This window comes from Homarus americanus, unplaced genomic scaffold (assembly GCF_018991925.1).
Source record: "Homarus americanus isolate GMGI-L3 unplaced genomic scaffold, GMGI_Hamer_2.0 scaffold41027, whole genome shotgun sequence".
Taxonomy (NCBI): Eukaryota; Metazoa; Arthropoda; class Malacostraca; order Decapoda; family Nephropidae; genus Homarus; species Homarus americanus.
Window position 1 is genome coordinate 1668534 of NW_024745073.1, and position 22134 is coordinate 1690667.

The 22134-nt window shown below is 34.6% G+C and overlaps 1 protein-coding gene across 5 annotated transcripts in view; it reads right to left on the reverse strand.

Annotated features, from left to right (window-relative positions):
- Positions 1-20634, reverse strand: part of LOC121878339 — a 29922-nt gene extending 9288 nt beyond the window's left edge. The window contains exons 1-5 of one of the 5 annotated variants that reach the window (XM_042384504.1): positions 20359-20470; positions 19801-19825; positions 15949-16281; positions 15318-15527; positions 14394-14470 (exon numbers count right to left, since the gene is read on the reverse strand). In XM_042384504.1, coding sequence (XP_042240438.1) covers positions 14394-14470; positions 15318-15527; positions 15949-16215 — 554 coding nt within the window. In that variant the 5' untranslated portion in view covers positions 16216-16281; positions 19801-19825; positions 20359-20470. Of the gene's footprint in view, positions 1-10995; positions 14471-15317; positions 15528-15948; positions 16282-19784; positions 19826-20358; positions 20473-20517 lie in introns of those variants that run through there. The other 4 variants (XM_042384501.1, XM_042384503.1, XM_042384500.1 and 1 more) reach the window with 4 other exon arrangements.
- Between the last annotated feature and the right edge of the window lie 1500 nt (positions 20635-22134).

Here is a 22134-nt window from a genome sequence, read left to right on the forward strand (position 1 = left end):
ATTTCATTGTTGACCATGACCCATGGAATGGAGCCTTGGGATGATCCAAGAAATCAACTGGGTATTGTTCCCCTACCAGGAAATGTTTAAAGACCTCAAAGCCAAGAGGAAACACCTACCAATCACTATGTTTTTCAAGAAAGAACCAGCCGCTTGCCCAGCTGATTTGTCTCCCTCCCTCACTCAGTCAACTGCTGCCACCACACCACCACCCTCCTCCCAGCCATCTGTCACCTCACCACCCGCCTCCTGGCCATGCGCCTCCCCACCAACCACCACTGCATCACCCTTTTCCAACAGTGATCCTGATGATCCCACTATACTTCAGTAACCAGATGTCTCCCTATTTACAGTACACCACCTCATCAGGCTCCAAATTTCCACATACGAATGAGAGTAGTATTGGTGACTTAAGTTTCTCATATGCAATACTGTATAGGTATACAGTCATGCACTAAGGTAGTATAAGTTACTATTCGCGGTTTTGCTCTCGCCATTCCTTGAAACCTAACACTCGCGAATAGCAAGGGTTTACCGTACACTGTACCAAAAATCTCCTTATACCGAACTGGCTGCTCGCCAATTATTTCAGTACCTACAGTATACAGTAGTGGTAATATTGTACGTATTAGTGAAAGTAATGGGAATTACTGTAGTCAAAAATATTTGCCATTTAAATTTTTTATAACAGCATTATGGATAGTTTTCCTGATACAAATAACATATGCCTCCATATTTAGAAGTACCCTGTACCAACTTGTATAAAATCACACAATATGATAGTACTGGATTGCAATACATTGTGAGTTAGGTAAATGCTGTACTTCAATTTTTCTCAAGATTCATATTAACAGATATTTAAAAGTGATTTGTTTAACTCAATACTAGGAACAAAGAATCTCCCAAGTGGACTTGTGGATAATATCACATACCTTTATGATTCAGAACCTAGCCAAAAAATATGATTAGTCAGTATTATGCTAATACAGTATCTAATATGTTAATTAAGCTCGCTCATAATTATGAATAAAACTAACAATAATAACAATGTCACAATAATATACGCATTAAGTGTACTGTACTATAGAAAACTAGAAGTCAACAAAACAGTGTCTGAACACCTGGAGACCTATAGTTGTCTGGATAATAGAATGGTTCCTATATACAGTACAGCAATAGACAGAAGAAATAGAATACAATGTTACCAAAATTTCATGAAAAGAATTTACTCAAACAGATGTAGAAGTACCTCTTCTGGTCTTCATATATTGTTTATAAGAGTTGGAGACATTACCTGTACAGTAGTTACTAGTTGGATGGAGTAGGGGTGCCATTCCCACATAACTTAAAGAGTAGCTTCTAAAGTTTGGGCTTACTAAGTACACCACTGTACTTTATGTTCACCCATGCCCTTAACACTTTCACAAGCATCATAGAACTTAGATAATTTTTTTGTCCCTAAGTGTCACTCACAACTGATTTTCCAATATTAAATTCAACAAATTTCTACTCTGTGCATACCATGCTCACCCTGTCGGATGATGTCTACTTTTTATTCAAATACTGTACAACAATGAACACCTTCCTTTCCCTCTTCTAATAAGAACCAGTCTAAGAAATTCTTAAAGCTATGTTAATGTTTTTGTCTTACTGTAAAGGGAATGATCCAATTTCCAAAGAAAAACACCAAAGGCCAGGCTGGAGGCTGGTTTAACTGGTGCCAACTAGATCAAAACAAATAAGACACCATTTGGTGACTGAGTTGCAAATGTTTTGGGGTAATAGGTGTTCAGATACCATGTTGTTGACTGTAGTACCCGACCAGAATTCTGCAAGTGTTCCCCCCCCCCTTTTGGCTTTTAAGGAATTTGTATAGCGCCAAGCCCTTTCAGCACCTCTCTGAACACATTACTGTACAGTATTAAACTATTTTTTGAGCATTTCATCTTGAGTTTCTCTGGTGACTTGTGCTACAATGATTATCACACAGAACTGAAGGTTTTAGCTTGTCGATGCTGAACTTTATGGGTCATCAAACAATTTCCACCCTACACCATTGTGAATGTTTTTGGCCATTTAAAATACAAAGTTGGAACCTTATTACTACTTTTGATATCTTTTAAGAGGTTTCAATCTACCATCTTGAAGGTAAGGAAGCATATCCTCTATTTCTTCTTGTGGCTATGTTTTTAACCCAACCCTTCATACCCTTTGGCAGATACCCTTCTAGCTGACTGGTTATGGATTAATGGCATAAATAAAACCCCACACCAAGCCCATTATCATATTCATTTTGGTCACATTAGAACATCTATTAAAAAAAAAATAATATATATATATATATATATATATATATATATATATATATATATATATATATATATATATATATATATATATATATATATATTTCATGTAAATCACAATGACACAATGTGGAAACAGCGTAGCGTTTTATTCAAGACATCTTCAGTTGCCGCTGAAGATGTCTTGAATAAAACTTGAGATATATATATATATATATATATATATATATATATATATATATATATATATATATATATATATATATATATATATATACAGTATATATATATATATATATATATATATATATATATATATATATATATATATATATATATATATATATATATATATATATATATATATATATATATATATATATATATATATATATATACTTAAAATTTTTCCGTACTTTACTTCAACATTCATTAAAGTACTTTTCTGAACAGTATTAATTATTATTATATCTCTTGTCCTGCTGGGGTTGAATTGAGTTGATTAGTCTAAGGAGCGTGGAAGTATGATAAAACTATTAGTTTAAGCCGTATCATTCAATTGCACAATCCAAGCTTTTTTTTTCTGAGTCATTGATTCCAAGAACTGTATGTAAAGCTTGTATTCAAATAGATGGCATCATGAAATCACATCAGACTACAGGGATTCAATACACTGCATAAATTCACATCTTAATACTGTACACTTAAGGATGAACACCTACATTATAACGGGAGATAATTCAGAAATTAAATTTGAAGAGCTAAGTGGTTGGTAAAACTACAAAGCATTTCGAGGGGGATACTGATGCTGAGAGTGACACTTTTCATGATGCCTTTATAAAGATTTAATATATGGTTTAGACTACAGATGGTACTGCCCTTATCAGTAAAGACTTGTTAGAATTATTTGTCAAAGAAGGTGGACTACTTTTCATTCCCCATCCTAATGCCAAGACTAACCAATCATAAATCCCTTGCAATATAGTATAATGTGTAATAAAAATAAATCAATGAAACCAGTAATACTGTACATACAGTAGGCTCAGCTATAAAAAAAATACATATATTTTTGGTTACCACTTTCTCAGTGACTCAAACTACTGAAAAAGATACATCTTTGGTGTGAGAGTTTTTGTAAAGCATGTACAGTAGTTAGTACCATTCACCACTTGCTAACAAGTTCTTAACCCTCTTGCGCACGAGATAAGTTTTAAATTTTCCAGTTCCAAGATCACATCTCTGAGGCCCCAAGGGCAGGCGAGACAGTGCACGGTGAATAATTTTTTTGCTTTATCAATTTCCCCCCAAAACTTGTTTTTAATGACATAAACCAAATATTTTTGGCTTCATAACTGATTGCTCTGCAACATCCCCCCCCCCCAAAAAAGAAGAATACAAGTACGATATATAGCTATTTTTTTCACTTCTAATAAAAATTGTCCGAGCCAACTTTTCAATTACGTACTATACACTGCTATAAGCGGAATTTTATGAGCTTTCTAAAGCAGTAATCAGAATTCTGATATGATCAATAGTTTTTGAGGAAAAAAAATCTCAAATGGCAAAATCGTTTTCGATTATTTTTGTGCTTATGTTTTATATCGATATAAATTATATTGCATCTTATAATCAACATTATAACAAAGAGAATGGTACTGATAAAATTCATGTAAGTCTAGAAAATCATCCTCTTTCAGAGACTTTTTTGAGACATTATCACTATAACGAGGTTGTATAGCCTGATATGGTAATGGCTTTTGAAAACTAAACACTTTCCCTGTAAATATGAAAAAAAAAACATTACATTACACAACCATCACTTTACTTCTCTAACACTAAAAAGAAATTATTTCAGGGAGTAGAGTAAGTACTGTAATCCAGGAGTTGAGGCAGTCTGCACGGAGTTATGGAAATTTAAATGGACACGGCTCACACTAACGGTCTGACTGCTGAGATAATACTGCACATTTATTGTTTTGGTCTTCCCTTCCTATGGGCCTCGAGAGTTGCCAATTAGTTTATTGATAGAACTTACTTGCTACTATGACGCATCAAAATTTGACGCAATTCTGTTAAAAACTTATTTTTTGACAAATTTTTTAAAGTTTGGCGACTTGATATGTGTCACAGTGAAGTTGGTCTTATCATGAATATGACGTGAATCGCATCATCATGTGTGAGAGGGTTAATCTTTCTACTTTAAACAATGATTACTGTTAGTTGCCTCTATAGATTTTTAATATATCTGTTAGCAAAATCTTCACACAACAAATGTTCGTTCACCACATTATTACTGTAAACATCACGGTGCATGCACACCACATACTTTACTGACACACTTATGTAGAAATTAAAGGAAAACATTCCACATGTTCATGCATGAACAACATGTCACAATTCTGGTACAGTACTGTACAATACTATCAAATGTAAAATGCAATACAGTTGGCAAGATTAAGTATAAAATGAATTCGGCAAGTCACTACCAGCTGGACAAATGTCTATAGTCTCATAATACACCAATATTTGAAGATGTATCATAATTTTACTAAATATTTACCTGTATATACAGTCAATCAAAAATCTATTCTTACAAAATTTTGTTAGACAATACAGTGCAGTACAGGTATACCTTTTTACTTTTATTCTCTTAACTACTGATCGGCTCATTAGCAGCTTGGGTGGTCGGCTACGTCTTTGTTATGCACTGTTGACAAGTACTGGCTCCAGAATGTACCTATCTGACACAACGGATGAAGGATTTTGGCAATCCTACCAAGACAATAGGAGTTGCAGTGTTCATTCTGAATTTCATCGATCTCCCCAAATACAGATACAGGTAGTTTTTTTGATTGCCTGTAAATACTTCTTAAAACAGGTCAGCCCTAAACATTACAATTCATATTTTGCTTAGCCATTATACCATTATCAAAGTGATGGGTCAGTACATTGAGCTATGACAAGTATCCAACATAAATGTGCTTTGCCTAAGATGGATGAAAAAACTTAGCACTGATTAACATTTAACAGGAGATATTTAAATTACACTCTAAAGTTAATGATTAGTGAGATTACAATTACAGATAACAAGTTTGAGCATTTATATTATGTTAACATGGAAGGGCAGACTTTATGACATAACCTGGATTAAGCACTAATGGAAGTGCCACCAACTTGAATGAGAAAAAAGTACTTGTATATTAAAAAAATTTCAAGTTCAAGTTTCTATGTATTAGATCATAATATATAAATTGGTAAAAAATGTTATTTCATACAGGTCTGTCACTGAAAATCAAGAAAATTTCATGGCAATACAATTCAAACAATTATAGCATGTCCCTCGCAATAGATTTACTATAACAATAACTAATACACAATCAAAGTTTAAAAAGAGAGTGACATTAACTACAAATTGTATTTTTCATGGACAGACAAGGTTTTACTGATATAAGTGAACAATATACAGTATTCACCGTTTCTTACTAAATCACCAAATTATCCATGGCTATCTCTCTCTCTCTTTTATTTTAAATTTAAAAACAGTTGGATAAAAAATGAAGGACTGAACCTGAAATCCCATTGTATGACCAAACCTAGACCAGGTGATTCAAGTAATGCCCTGACTATTCTACCGAGTCAATATCCAGGAAATCCTTAAACAATATCTGCTTGTATTAATTACCTCCCTGTTGCAGCCATACTATCCCTCAAAAATTTATATTTAGGAGCAAAAGCTACCATTAAAGGCTGGAGGGTAATTTGTCAGGTACCATTCAAGCCGTGAACATTCTATCTCTCACTTTAAGACTTGGCCATGAACCAGGACAGGATTTACCATGTGTTTCCATCCAACTAATCAGTGATCCCTAGGGAGAAGGCAGGGACCTACTGGTAATTCATCTGGTCTAGGCTCATTCCTAAAATGGGATTTAAGTTCAAGCCTTCAATTGTGAACTAATGAATTAAGCAGATGACTGGTGTAACTGAAACCAGCTACAGAAAAAGAAGAAAAGGCATCCAAACTGCTAATGTGACAAACACATCCCACTAGGGGAATTTAACTAGCAAAAAGCATATAAAAACACAAGGAAATAACATTACAAACTTCCCTCAAAACAAGTAGCCCCACAGTGTCATTCTAGGTACTTCAGTGTAGCCTTTGTCTAACCAAAAACTCAGTGCCTATTGTATGATGGACATCACATGCCCCTTAAATGGTCCCAACTGGATTCAATGGTTTTGAACCAAAGTATGATCAAGGTGCGAAGGTCAGTTGTGGCAGAGGTCTACCCTAAGAAACATAGGAAGCTCCACTTTCAGGGCTTGAACCCTAACAACTCAAGGCTTAATTTAATGAAGCCATATAAAACTTTAATGATTATGAAGCACTGACACTCTTCTCACCTAACATAGATTTTACTTATTATAAAGCACCAATACTCTTCTCACTAACCCCACATACTTTACTGATAATGAAGCACTGAAACTCTTCTCTATTCTTAAATTTGGTAAATAAGAACCCATTAATTTTCATTTAAATATATATTTCTGTATGTTTAGTGCTCATTAAATGTTGAGGCATGCCATCCAGTAGCCATGGGCATCACACAGCATACATTTGAAGTGGGAGGGACCCATCTGTTTCAGTGAATTCTTCAACATGTAACTCAATAGCTAAAATTTGACTAGTGGTTAGTTTGTACTGCAAGGAGTCATTCTTGTACATTGTAAAAAGTAAAATCTAACATTTAAAACCATACCAAACTCCGATCTATTTGTGGAGCAACGCACTGTAACTTATCCAATGAGAACAACCACACCCAAGCCAATATGTTTGACCTGCATAGTGCTTTTTAACTGAAACTTATCTTTCCAAAAGTGCTTTAAAGATAAGGTGGAAGCATTTATCATAAGTCTTCCCTAAACAAGAAGCTGGATGAAAGCAAGTGGTTGATCCTAAACTCCCAATTCTGAACTGAGCCTTCAAGTGATTGAAAGAATGTGCACTGCTAGTATGGTACCTGACTTATTACAGTATTGTACTCTTCAGCCATCAGTACAAAATTTTGCTTTCAAGTATCCATTTTTTAAGGATTGGGCTGTTATTAAGAAATTAGAACAAGCAGGCACCATCTTGAAGTTTCTTGGGTACTGACCCTGTACACTTGCCTGGATCATCTGCTCTAGACAATAGGTCATAAAAAATCACATCAAGTACTTTTTTATATAACACTACAACAACTACGGTAATAAAGCAAACATTAATATAGGATTTTACTAATTATTAAAAATGCAAGCATAACAAAGATCACACTTATATTATGCAAAAAAAAAAAGTCCCAGAATTCTTTAGGAAAGTTATTGAAACAGATGACTATTAAACTGTATCACCAGTTCAGTCAAAGACGAAGGTAAACAAAGGATATAGATAAGTACTGTATAACAACAGCTGAGAAATATACTCAAAGGATTTTGGGAGAATCTCTTGCCTAACTGACTTTCCTATTACCATAATCGACTTAACTACAGAGCCAAAACTATGATTCTGGCACTGGACAACATATATACATGAAAATGGGTTCTCAGAATCCTTTGATATTACTTATAATTATATAAGCTATATATCTTAGGATGAAACGCTGGACTAGTTAACAACATACTGACAACACTACAGTACAGTATACTTACATTTATGTGACTAAGACAAAGTACTGTTTGTCAATACAAAACATTTTCTGTTTGTGCCCCATTGTGGCCATAGTAATGTACATGTACATAAGGAAGATACTTTCAATAAACTAGATGAATATCCCTGAATAAAAGTATCTTCAATAGCTTCTGTAAACTTATGATAAACCTTGAGAACAAAAAACTTAATAATATAAATGGTTTAACTGCAGAGAAATAACTATGTAGAGGACTTTCTAAAACAAGAAGACACTGAGATTATCAATTATGACAAAGTATTTTGACTTCAATTCTGAAAAAACCAATAATCAGTTTTTGAGTAAAATAAGATGAAAGTTTACCAAACTTCATTTCACACTATCTAATTAAGTACATTCATAATGTTTTACACCATAGAAAGCTGGGCCATGTGGTGTTCATCTACTTCTATTATACTACAAAAATAACTGAGACATTATATTCACACAAGTTCAGGGAAGAGTTACCGGGTAGTACTTTTTTAGGACCGGTGAAGAGTGGAAAATAACTATTTCAGAATAATAAAAATACATAATTTAATTTGAGGATAAGTAACATACACAATAACAACTTCTCAATACCAAAATGGTATACAGTACAGAGGGTCCCCCAAATTCACAGGGGTTAGGTTCTCAAAATGGCCGCGAATCGCCAAATCCGTGAAAAACATTTTTACTTGTGCACAAATAAATGTACTGTATATTCCCTTTATGTGTTTGCCTTTAGGACAATTATTAGGACAATTATTTCTTTTACCTGTACAGTATTATATATATATATATATATATATATATATATATATATATATATATATATATATATATATATATATATATATATATATATATATATATATATATATATATATATATATTATATATTTCATGTAGATCAACAATGAAAACGTGGATAAGACAAATCTTGTAATCCAGTTGCCTCTGAAGATGTCTTGAATAAAGACGAAAGTTAAGGTGCTCCGTTGTTTCCCTTTTCCCGTGTGATTTTATCGATATATATATATATATATATATATATATATATATATATATATATATATATATATATATATATATATATATATATATATATATATATATATATATATATATATGTGTGTGTGTGTGTGTGTGTGTGTGTGTGAGTGTATAAACACACACAAAATGCATGCAAATAAATAATAATGGGAAAATCCTCTCACAAATAATCAGAAACAAATTTATTAAAAATGTGACAGTCTACCCTAAAGTTCCGTGCATTATTAATAAAGTAATAAAGCACGGACTCGAGGATAGACTGTCACATTTTTAATAAATTTTTTCTGATTATTTGTGAGAGGATTTTACAATTATTATTTATTTGTTTGTGTGTGTGTGTGTGTGTGTGTGTGTGTGTGTGTGTGTGTGTACACATAAACACATATTTACAATACAGTACAGGTAAAGAAAATTACCATCTCTAGAACAAATGGCTCCCTCCCACGAAAATGCTGGCAACTTTAAAACTACAATACCCACAGACATTCTTGGGTACATCCAAGGTGTCATCCCCGAATAATAGAGGACCGCAAAATAAAAATCCGCGAACTTGGGGGCCACCCTGTAATTGTGAAACAGGAAAAGGGGCTACTGTAGGTTACAAAATATAGGCTCCACAATAGAAGAATAAGTTAATAACTACAGTATCACCAAAATATGAAATGTGGTGAGCATACATAAGAATACATTATTTGATTTACAGTGAATACTGTAAAATTGGCCTTGTTACTCTAGAATATATCTCACCAACCAACAGATCTCATTGCTACTATCACTAATGTCAACAAAGTTAATCAAATGCAATGAGTATAAACAGTAAAACATTGAGGCATAAAATCTCATTTTATGACCAAAGGCCAAGTTGAGTAACCTGTGAGTTGTCACCACACTGATCATCCCATGAAGGTGGTTGATGTACCAGGGTCTGATCACTCAGCAGCATAATACATTATTTGTGTGAATAATGCAACTACTGAAAAACAGGTCTACCTAATCACACCAGGAGCATTTTAACTCTTTACTATACCATGGACGCCCTGATGAGTTAATATTTTCCCGTCTGCGTCTGTATATCAGATGACAGAATGCATAAATTTTTTGCTGATTTTTCACGCGAAAAGCCAGGGTCTAATCGCAAAATTATTGCATAATTACCCCAAAAATTTCACAAACGGTGAAACTGGTATAATGTATCATATGGTTGGGTGGGTATACTTTATTATACAGTAGAACCTAGGTTATCCAGCACCTACAGGAATTGAGAGATGCCAGATAAAGAGATTTTCCAGTTAGTTGAACCTCATTCTTAGGATCCCCCAATAAATCCTATATCGTAATGCGGTGCTACAGGCTGACCTCGCAAATTTGTCTCAGAAAACAGACTTTTTTAACACATATTCCACTCAATAAAAATGATGTGACTTAGAAATAAAGAAAATTATAAAACTATAAAATAAGAAAAATGAAGAGCATAGGTGTGAACAGAATGTGTGTGCAGGAAGTGGGCTATAATTGCGTGGCCTACTTGACAGCCCCGCCGCCTCATATATTGTTACATGTAATGAAACCTTAAAAGTTGTAAAAAATCATTACAATACTCTAATGTCGCTGAGAAATAATGAAAAAATAATATAAAACTATAAAATAAGAAACATGAAGAGCACGGGTATGTATGTGTAGAGACGGTGGGCTATAAATGCATGGCCACACTCCCTCCTGATGTGACATCATGGCATACACATCTGTGAGGCAGCAGGTTGACTGCCTGGCTGAAGTGAATCACATCATCCAGAGGATGGTTTGAGTGTGGAAAGAACTATTTTTTGTACATACAATATTGTATTTTATAAGCTATGTATCAATTTTATTGTTTATCATAGCAATAAATATGGCAATCTATCTGCATTGTGCATGGTGTTCAAACTTATGATTCAAGCTTATTTTGGAGGAATTTTTATTGTTTTTTTTTTCATTTTGGCGCGACTTAGTTGAATCTGCCGGCTACCAGGACTCCAGATACCTGCACTCCAGTAAGAATATAAGTTTTATGAGTCAATGGTCACCACAGAGTTGAAATGCACAAAGTATATTGAAAATATATTATGCTGCATGATCAAAACATAAAATAATTAATAATTGTATGTTTTCTGGGTGAAAGACCAATTATTTATTATTAGTTGCAAAGATATTTTTGAGTTGATATTCACCACAGTGAGTTGAAATGCACATACTGGTAGTATAATGAAAATATGTTATAACTAATGCATGTTAAAAACATAAAATAATTTATAAATGTACATTTTTTGGTGAAAATTGTATCCCATTTAGAAATTACATAAACATTTTGCTCTAAGTTTTTAGTGCCATAAATTTAATGATAGCCCGGACGGAAATATTGATGCACTAACTGGCAACTCACTCCCATATGAGTGGGGGACTGCTGGCTCGCTTCACACTACAGGTATGTAGGAAAGTGTTTAGATATCCAATGTTGTCATGAATGAAGAGTTTAGGTCAGGAGTTCAACTTTCAACATCCCAATGCATCTTATAAATCCCTGAAACTTAATGGTGGGCTTTAGAGATGAAATCCCACAGATTGAACTGATCCAGTGTGAATCTTTCGGATGAGGGAGCTAATCTACATCACTCATTTCAACCTTCAGCCATAAAATTGGAATTTTGTCTTTCATGCCTTCATTTATGGCCCCCAGCTATTGAGTGAATGACCTACGAGATCTAGGATCAGCTGAGTATTGGAAGGCGAAGGTCATGCCTAAACAAATGCACACCAACTAATAAGTAAGCAGAACTTAGACAAACATTTGTTACTTCCAATAGCCATAAAGTCTGTGCCTGGATGGTCTGCCACCTTGAGACATTATATAATCTTCCACCATTTCAATGCAAAAGAAATCTTCCACAAATAATTTAATAAAAAATCCTTGACTTTCACAAACTGTACAAGCCTAACCTTTTCCAGTCTCCCAATACAAAAAGTTCAGTTTAGTAAGCAGAGCAAAAGGTAAAACATATCACCCTGACACAAAGGCCCTTGATAAATCATACTAATAATCATGAAAAACAGAAGTAACCTCTGTGAAAATCTCATATTCCCCCTTAGTCTCCTATTTTAACCACTACCTTAATAATATAACTTGGCATTACCTAGACTTTCTTAGCCCTTAAGAAATCTGGAAATTAGTTACGTGTTAAGTAAAGATCAATCATCCAAAGATACAATGCATAAAATCACTCAGAACCTAATCCAATAAGAACTTCATACAGTTTCAAAATTATTGTTTGGTACTCAAACAAGAAGCATACCATTCCTTTCTTTTAAAGCTCCAGCCTCCAGTAAATGGAAACTCCTCAAGTCTGTCAATGTATGTGGACTAAAACCACATCTCCACATCGAAGTTCAGCCTCATTGCATTATTGTAGTCATTTAAGACTTCTGATCCACAGAAGACATGCTCAAGGTCTAGAAATCTTTATTGACCCCTTATGTCTCAAGAACATGAAAGGTCCAAGAATATTAATTACAGTATATGAATAACAGCTCATTTGCTATAAGTAGCAGATGATCTAAGACTCCTTTTTAAATGTTGAATTCCATGAGACAACAGTAGAGAGTATAGTAATTTCAAGGATACTGATACTTGTTGATGGTACAGAGGAAGTGTTAATGAATGTCAGTGGAGGGTGGAAATTATCTTAGTTATGGGAGACATCTCTATATCATGGTGACACTGTATGTATGTTATTTGTACACCACTGAGCTTAGAATATCCTTGGGAACAGGAAGCATTGTGGCAACTGCTAAGGTAAAATGACTGGCATACTGGTGAAGGTTGGCTTACACCCTGACCCAAGCTAAATGTTGGCTGTCGAGCTCACAATCATGGTTCAGGATACAAGGTGCAGTGGATTGCTGAGCATTTTACTCCTGAACTAAATGTGGTACTGACCATGTAAGCATACAGTACACCACACTCTTTAATACCTCAAAAGGTCCCTGGCTTGACTGGATGAAGAGCTGTTTTATAGTAATTTTATTATTTACATGACTATGTCCTCCAGCTAATTGATCACATCCTATGCCTGGGATTTCACAGATTATTCAGCATAGGGCCAATGGCCATAAAAGCCCAGCTATCCTGGCAGTATCCCCCCAAAATAAGGTACAACTATAATAACTAATGTGCTTTTCATAGTGTTCAGTAAGGCTGTAGAAGCAAACAGACATGACTAGATGACATTAAGAACATGAGATTTTAGGTACCCTGTAGCTCTGGCCATACCCAGAAAACAAAATTTCAAATGAGGTGAGCATCCTGAATTTTAGAGAAATAGAAAAAAGTATATACAGTAAATGAATACTTTCTCAACAAATAGCAAATCACCTGAGTGTTCAAAATACATAAAAAATTTATTGTTTAAACTAGACAGTAAAGCAAATTCCAACAAATTCAACTTCCTAACATGTACGATCTACTATAATCCAATTATGTGCGCCTATTTGTGTGCAAATAGTGAAAAACTGTGATTTTTTATAAAAAAAATTAAGTTATTCTTTACAAAAACTAATGAATCACTTGAGAATCAATTTTCAACATTGGTCATTAGAGCAATGGAGATACACATATCTAATGCAAAGAAGAGACATGCAAATTATTAGTAGCAACAGGGCCTATATTCAAAATGCAGTGAAATTTTGCAATACCCAGTACAGGTTTAATAGAAGACTTCCCACTCATGCAGTGAACATACATTCAACTACAAATTCTATTGATTCTTCCATAGTCCCCATGATCATTTGTGCCTATTACATTTCTAATGCCCTTTGTGCTCCTCTTCTTTTATTGTACTTAAGCTTCAGCCATAAGTAGACCATATATATTGTCCAAAAAGTAGTCTGCATAGAAGAAATGATAAAACATAATGAGATGTATACATGTGCTGCCAGTGCATCATTGAGATCAAATAGACCTCTTAAACACAGGTTTAGGGTTTATGACTAAGCACTAAGAGAACAACAAATGAATCTAGACAAAACAACAAACATAATAATGTATTGGTTATTCTTGTGAATGCTAAAGTACTGACGATCCTGTACTGTATTATACTGCCATTTATATCTCTCACACTAGCACCTTTCCTAATTCTATAAACCATCCATAATCTCACTGGAATCAGGCTCAACAGTCTCTTCTATTAAAGTGTCCCGACACGTTCCCAAATGCCGAGCATTTGGATCCACTCCACGGAGAACGGATAAAATTGTATTTACAGATTTCCGAGTTTTGATATTGATACGGTGGTTTTCTGGCTCAAATTCTACATACCCCATTCCTTTGCGTCGTAAACGTTTGAGAAGTCGACGTTTCTGCTCATTTGGAAAAACCATCTCAAACTGATGAAGCTGAAAAGCAAAAGTAATAATAATGATGACAAAATTTATTGGAAGAGAAATAAAAAATTTCACCTCTCTATAGTTAAATGCATATACAGTACCCTGTAAATAGAAATTCTATTCTTGAAACAAAGTTACTTACTCCTCCTCTGCCACTCTGTGTTAGGCGAGACAAGAATTTTTGTTCTCAAAATATATAGGATTCATACATCTACCTATTATCAAATTACTGCATACTGTATTTATTCTTCAATACTGGTCTAGTCAAGAAAATGTTGACTGTAACATAACTAATCACCAGAAGGGTATGTTATCCAACTAGAAAGCAAATGAATGAGACAAAATGGTTTGCTCATATTAATTTTCTGGTTCACATTTGCATACTGTACTATCATGCCACTATATTATGTTTTACCAACAGAACATCCTCAGATGGCAATGTGTTAATTCATCACTCCCTTTCAAATGTAGAATCATTCACCTTCTTTGTCAAATTCTTAAATTACAAATTTTTTGCGTTTTAAACCGTCTCCATACACTGTCATTTCTATTAGTTTCAATGATTTCCTCAGCCATTATCATCATTTTTATCCCACAAACATTACACAATATATTAATGTACAGTACAGTATGTAGATTAGCTGGGGAAGATTTAAATTAGGCAAATGAAAGCTAAAATCATGAAAAGTGGGTTGGGTACACAAACTACCATTTGCAGAGTTTGTGAATAGGTACAGTATAACATCAGTTGTTAGTGCAATAGTTGTCAGAATTCCCATCACAATAAACATGGTATATGATGTGGATATGTTTTCATTTTTTTTTAATACAACCTGAAGCACTCTGAAGAACTTACCCTACATGGTGTTAATCGCTGATGTCTTGTTAAACATGTCCGGTGATTAGAATTCGTGAGAGTTTGTCCTGCAGGGGTCTGGAAGTTAGGATCATTTATCTGATAAGCAGAGGCAGCATTGGTAGTTGGCACAGATGTACTATCAGCAGCTTCACCAACACCACTGGCCTCACACCACTCCTGATTGACTAATCCACTCTCTGCAAGCACCTGTTGAAATAACCCATTTTTACAGCTAAATGAAGGAATTGACATAAGCACCCACATATATCTTGTTAAAGTACTGTAGTTGTACCCATATTTCAAGTGGGTGTGAAGATGCTGGATATCAAGTATTCAGTTATAACTGCTGGTCACTCCCAGAAATCTTTTAAGTAAGATATGTTAAGACATCTGTGTTGGGTGAATGTCACGCATGTACTTAGTAGATGAATTATACTGGGTGAGGCAAGGTTCCAATATGGCTATGAAAATTGACCCAAGAAGTTACAGAACTCTAATAGTTTTACCTTTATGTTACACAAATAAATTAATAATCAATGATTCTTTAAAAACAAGTACTGTACACAGTATTGCAGTCAAATAAATATATGAAATTTACTTACTAAACAAAAAACTGACAACCACTAACCTGTTGTATGTCATGAAGAGTATTCTCATGCGCTTGAGAGAAAAGCTGCTCTCGTCTGGACTGGAAGTCCTCACTCTGTGTTGCCTCATCTCGTGGTGGGTCCCCAAGAGTCCGTTCAAATACATGATAGACTTTACTACCATCAGGACGGGGCTTTGCATCACTAAACAATACAGCCTCAGGACTTAACATGATGACACCATCATACTGGGGTTCTATAGTCACTGCTTCATCTTGCAGAGGAAGCATATCAGAAGCTGGAAGCATTATAGTGAGTGTGTTGGACTCCTCCAGCCGCTACTACGAGGACCACACCTACATTCTCGTTATCACCTAAGAAAGAAAAAGTTATCAAGTGAGGATTTTCAAAACAATTACCTTAGTTATTTCAAATACATAACATTTATGTTGTTTTAAGTTTCTTTATGTCCACAATTAAATTAAATACAGTACTGTACATAATAAAAGCTAACACACTTTGCAGACAGTAAAATTTATTAAACAAATCACAGTCCTGTTTAATCTTAACAATTCAATAGGTCTTCTTATGTTTTCTGCATTAGAGAAATCATTTAAAAGTGTATGCAAAATTATTAAAATAATGATTATAACAACATTTAACTTTATATGGCAATATTTTACTGATATAAAAATATAAACCAGTGCTACATAACTTGAAATTATTAAGGTTAAGAAGTGCCGATAAAACACAAAGAATGAGAATTAAAATGCAAATTGAATCTTAGCTAAGGTATACAACAGAATGGCCACCACTTTCCTACTCTAAATTTACAGCCTTGCCTCAATCTAAGAAGTCTTATGTATCTACTGTATGTATCAAGCCTACAGTTTGCAACCCAGACCAATCGTTGTACTATTTGAGAATAAACCCATCTCAACTGTAACCTCAGTGAATACCTTGGACTGACTCTTGACACTTGTTTGACCTGGTGATTTGATTCTATATAATATAGTTAAAAATAGTAATGCCAAAATAAAAATTATCTATAGAAATGGTAAATGCCTCTCAGCTGCTGCCTGTAGGACCTTTTGTTTGGCGCTCATACAATGGCACTTGGATAATTCCTGCTCAACATGGTACTCTGCCTTAACACAAAAGCTAAAATCCAAGGTACAAATTTTTCAAAACAAGGCAGTAAGGATTATTTTTAACATGAAAGTAAGACATCACGTTGATTACAAATTTCTTCAATCACTAAACATGCTAAGTGTGATGGATAGAGTGAAGCAACTGAGGCTGAATCAAGCTTACAGGATTTTCAGTGGACTGTGCCTAGAATATTTATCAACAAACTTTGCAAGGATTAGGGATATGAACCAGCAGGCCACTAGAGGGAATGAACATAATTTTATGGTACTTGGTGTCAGCAGTCAAGCAAAAAATACTTTCTTCTTTAATACTATATCAGCCTGGAACAAATTACCAGACCACATCAAAACCAGTTACAGTATTAAACAATTCAAGGCTAAAACAATAAATACTGTACACAGTAGATGAAGCTCCAGCAAGAGAAGAGAGTGAGACTTTATATTATTAAACCACAGAACGTAAAACTGTGGTAGTGATTCACCAGCCTCGGATAGACCAAATGCAATGTAATGCTTGTTGAATCTATCAAATAAACTTTCACTAATACTCCTGCAGACTTACTATTACTGATGAGAGACCAAGCATAAGCCAAAGCAAAGGACCCTCCTGGAAATAAGCGCCTGACAGCTTTGTCGGTTATCCTTGGCCAAGTTGTTTACTGTTTGCCATTGTTGTATACCTGAACTATCTCAGCACACAGGAAACTATACTCCCATGTGCTTACATGCACTGTATACCTACATTCTCTATATTTATGCTGAACTGTATACCTGCATAGTTTATAAATATGCTTATCCAATTGTAAACTTATACGACAATTTTATTGAATAAATATAATGGTCATAATGGAGAAGACAGCTAACACCAGACAGAGTTAATTTTTTCCACAAATGTTGTTTGGATGACAGTAAATAATAAAAACGATATGACAACTTTTTTTCTTTTTTTTCTTCAAATTTCTCTATGATCATAAAACACCTGTCGTGAGCAGGGCATAAAAGACGTGGGCAATTACAGGGTAAAACATGCCACAAAACTGATCATATGGCAACAACTTGAGATCTCTACATAATTTGTAGGCCCCCCAAATATTTTGTTACCATAAATATTACGCCGATAATTCTCCCACGGTGCTGCGTATTGTCGTCTTGTCGTAAACTATAAATATGTGATTTCGGTCTTAGTAAACATTAAAAGCAGCAACAGAGGCTCTCATCGGGAGTTTTATCACCAAATATATTGGTTTGATTCTCTTTTATTTTCAATTCCATAGGCTTCACTTTCCTGGTTTTTTGCATGTGGTCTTGAGCCTATTCTATATTTTGTATAAAGGATGAGAATCAAATATATACTATATTTGGAATTGAATCCCATATTATAATGGATCTGGATACATTTCCAATCTAATTCGAATAGCATTGGAGTCTAAGTGAACTGTTTGTTCATATATGGGTAATATTTAACTTGTTCCCACTAAACGAATCTCGGTAATTTTATACAGTAGTTGCAATCAGTAATTTTGACAATTCTAAGACACCTTTCCTCATTGGCATTTCTGGCGCAATTTACATTTAAACGATATATTTAACATTTTATTTTGTGTTCGTACATGGTGGTACACACCCAGAACATCGAACGACTGTGGAGCTCCCGGTTAGGTTAGGCTCAAAATTATTTTCCAAAGCAAATATCTAGATTTTGAGATGGGAGGGGGTGGGCTATCTCAGAAACTATTAATTTGCGCCAGAAATTAAGGTAAAATACGTTCATAACACATAAAAAAACACGGGAAAAACAGTTTCAACTTCAATTTCTTATCATGGCAAGAAGTGAAAATTTACCCATTTATGTACTTACTGTTCTTCCTCTAAAAGGACGGAAGAAGAAAGCCATGTTTTTAAGGGCGTTGTTACCGTATCGTGTTTGGTATTGTATCACAAGTTATCTGGGCTTGTGGAGGATGAAGAATTCCAAGAGATCATCTGTAAACATAGACCAGTTGGCAGGACGTGCAAGTGTTTCAAAATGCGCCAGAGAAATGATAGTGACGAAGAAATAAGTGTTTCAGTGCAACAACCAAATTCATTGCACCGTTACATAAAAAAAAAGTAAAATTAAATCATTGGTACCTGATGTCAAAGTAAGTTCTTTCGGTATTATTTTAGTTTTGGTCATCCGAGGAATCTTAGGAATTAGGTTAGGTTAGATTAGATATCTAAGCTACATTTTTCTAATGGTTTTTGATGTGTTTTGAACAATTTGGACCTTCATATCTGTCGGAAATCACATTGTTTGGATATCTAAATACAAATCCAGGAAAAAAAGTCATAAGAAAAAAGGCACGGAAAAAACCTAACCTAACCTAATCTAACCTAACCTAACCTACCCGAACTTAATCTAACCTACGTGCAATGCCATCATATATATATATATATATATATATATATATATATATATATATATATATATATATATATATATATATATATATATATATATATATATATTGTGTTGTCAATGTGTACAAGTCATGTGACCTTTTTTCCTGTGACTTTATTTCCATTCACCCTAAATACAGGGATGACAAACTAAAATTTTACTGTTCTTTCTGCTTAATATGCTGGGGAGTCCAGTGGACTCTGCCCCCTGCTTAGGAAGGTAGGTAAGGTTAGAAAGGTCTGGTTGAGTTAGGTCAGGTTCTATTAGGTTCTGTGCATTGTCGTACCATTTTTAATACTTACTGCCATACAATCATCCAAACAACATCTGTGGAAGAAATGGACAAAATCAAACAACTGCTTCTGGTGTTAGCCATCTCCTCCACTGCTAATATTATTATTAGTGTAAGTCATGCAACTTGAGAGTCCTAAAGCTCATTTATTACTTCTTTGTTTTCATTTATTGAAGTGAGCAAACATACAAGGACCATTATAATAATTACAATGTGGCCTTGACTGTACTTGGCCTTGGAATATTTTGGCATATCTATAAGATTTAAATCATTTAACTCATCATCGGTAAAGATATAATGAAGTAAAGGGGCACCTAAAATAAATCCCGAGTTGCCAGTACAGTAGGTTATTGTAGAAAAAAAAACGGAAACAGCTGATTTGTGATAAAATAGCTGTCAAATATATAACTAGGAAAGCTATTTCCTATTCGGATATTCATATCATTAAATATACTGCAGTATATTTATAAGATTTAATATATCACCAAAGACAATTACAAGTAATATATTGAAAAAAAAAACTCAAAATAAATTAAATCATAACAAAAGCTGAAACGTGGTAATTTACCCTTAGAGTTGTACTATTTCAAGTGGTAAAACATCTCTCGAATCACCCTGTTCTCTATCACTTAGTTAGCAGCTCTTTATTTACTACGTCTTCGGATAAACACCTCCAAGGGGAAACGCCAATTTATGATAAATAAGGTATGGAGGTGTGAGAACCAACCTTTGAGGAGTCATCTGGGAAAGCGTCAGACGACCCACCACACGACCATCCACGCCGCGGCCACTGCTCCACGCCTTTTTTTTTATTCATATAACAAACTACGGAATCGTTCGCCTTCTATAACCTAGAATGAAATTAGGTTTTCTCAAAATATATAAGTATTATTGAATTACAACTAGTCTGTCCTTCCTGGAAATGTTATAAATTTGCTTAGCTGGCTACAGTATTACATTTTATATGAGACAAAATTCTGTCACGATTACCAGAGGTATCCCCTTAAAAGTCCTAAAGGAACTTATCAGACCTTTAATATATTATCTCCTCTAATCTCCTCACTATTAGCCGTCACTTTTTATATTTTGAGGGTAACGCCAGATGACTTTGTTTGGCACTACTGACTACAGATACCTCGAGTTTTCCTGTAGGTTCTTGTGTTACTTATAATGTTGTAAAGCTAATTTTTGTCAATTATTTCAAACTTGTCCAAAACTTCATGATATCATACTAATTTCTTCTCTTTGTATTCATGGCTAAAGAGCAATGATAAAAATAGTAATACTCTTCTCGTACATAGAAGTGAGTGTACAATACATGGCTGCTGTACTAAACACTTCAGAAGGGTGACACATTCCTTGAAGTGGTTGTTCATAACCATACAGAGTGCAGTCTAATATAAGTAGACCTTCAGTTGAATCATGTGACTAGTCCACTTTAAAAAGTCATAGTTAACAGTCACCACATGAAGTAGAGGCTCGGTGGCCCAAGAGGCACATCTGGAGCCTGACTCACAGCAGGTGGCAGAAGCCAGCTGAGGAAATAACGTCCCTCCACTGCCAGAGGAACTGACAAAGGAAGTTCCATGGCGAAGTGAAGCCCGAGGAGGCACGAGCTGCACATGCTGCCAGACCTGTTTTTGCTCTCCACCTGCACATACTGCTGGAACTCCCCAGCCAGCAACCCCAGATGGCTGAATGATATTTTTAAGATGCTGATATAATTTTTTATTGTACATGTTAGAACCTTGACTTTTGCCAACTACGCCCCAACCCTATAACTTATAGTACATACCAGAAAAATTATAATGAAATACTTGTATAATGAGACACAATAAACAGAGAAGAAGAAGATATTACATATATAAGGAGAGAGTAGGAATGCAAAGATAGGAAACTTGGTAGCGTGGCCGGGATGTTATTTACTCAGCGTCAATACGCTTATCTTATCTCGTATGTCAATACACATATATCACTTCTTAAAGGAACAACTTGTTAAACACCTCTTCGATACAACTATTTATTAATTCACTCAATGACATGGACACATTAATATCACTATTATATCGGGGTACTAACACATTATGTTTTACGTTACTCGACACTGACTCTCATAAGAACATAAGAAAATAAGGAGTCTGCAATAGGCCGGTAGGCCTGTGCATGGCAGCTCCTGTCGAGAGTTACTACCACTCTCTATCATCCATGAATCTATCTAGCCTCCTTTTGAAACTTTCCAGCGGTCCAGCACTTACTACAAAGTTGCTAAGCTTGTTCCACTCGTCCACCACCCTATTTGTGAACCAGTTCCTTCCTATCTCCCTCCTAAACCTAAACTTATCCA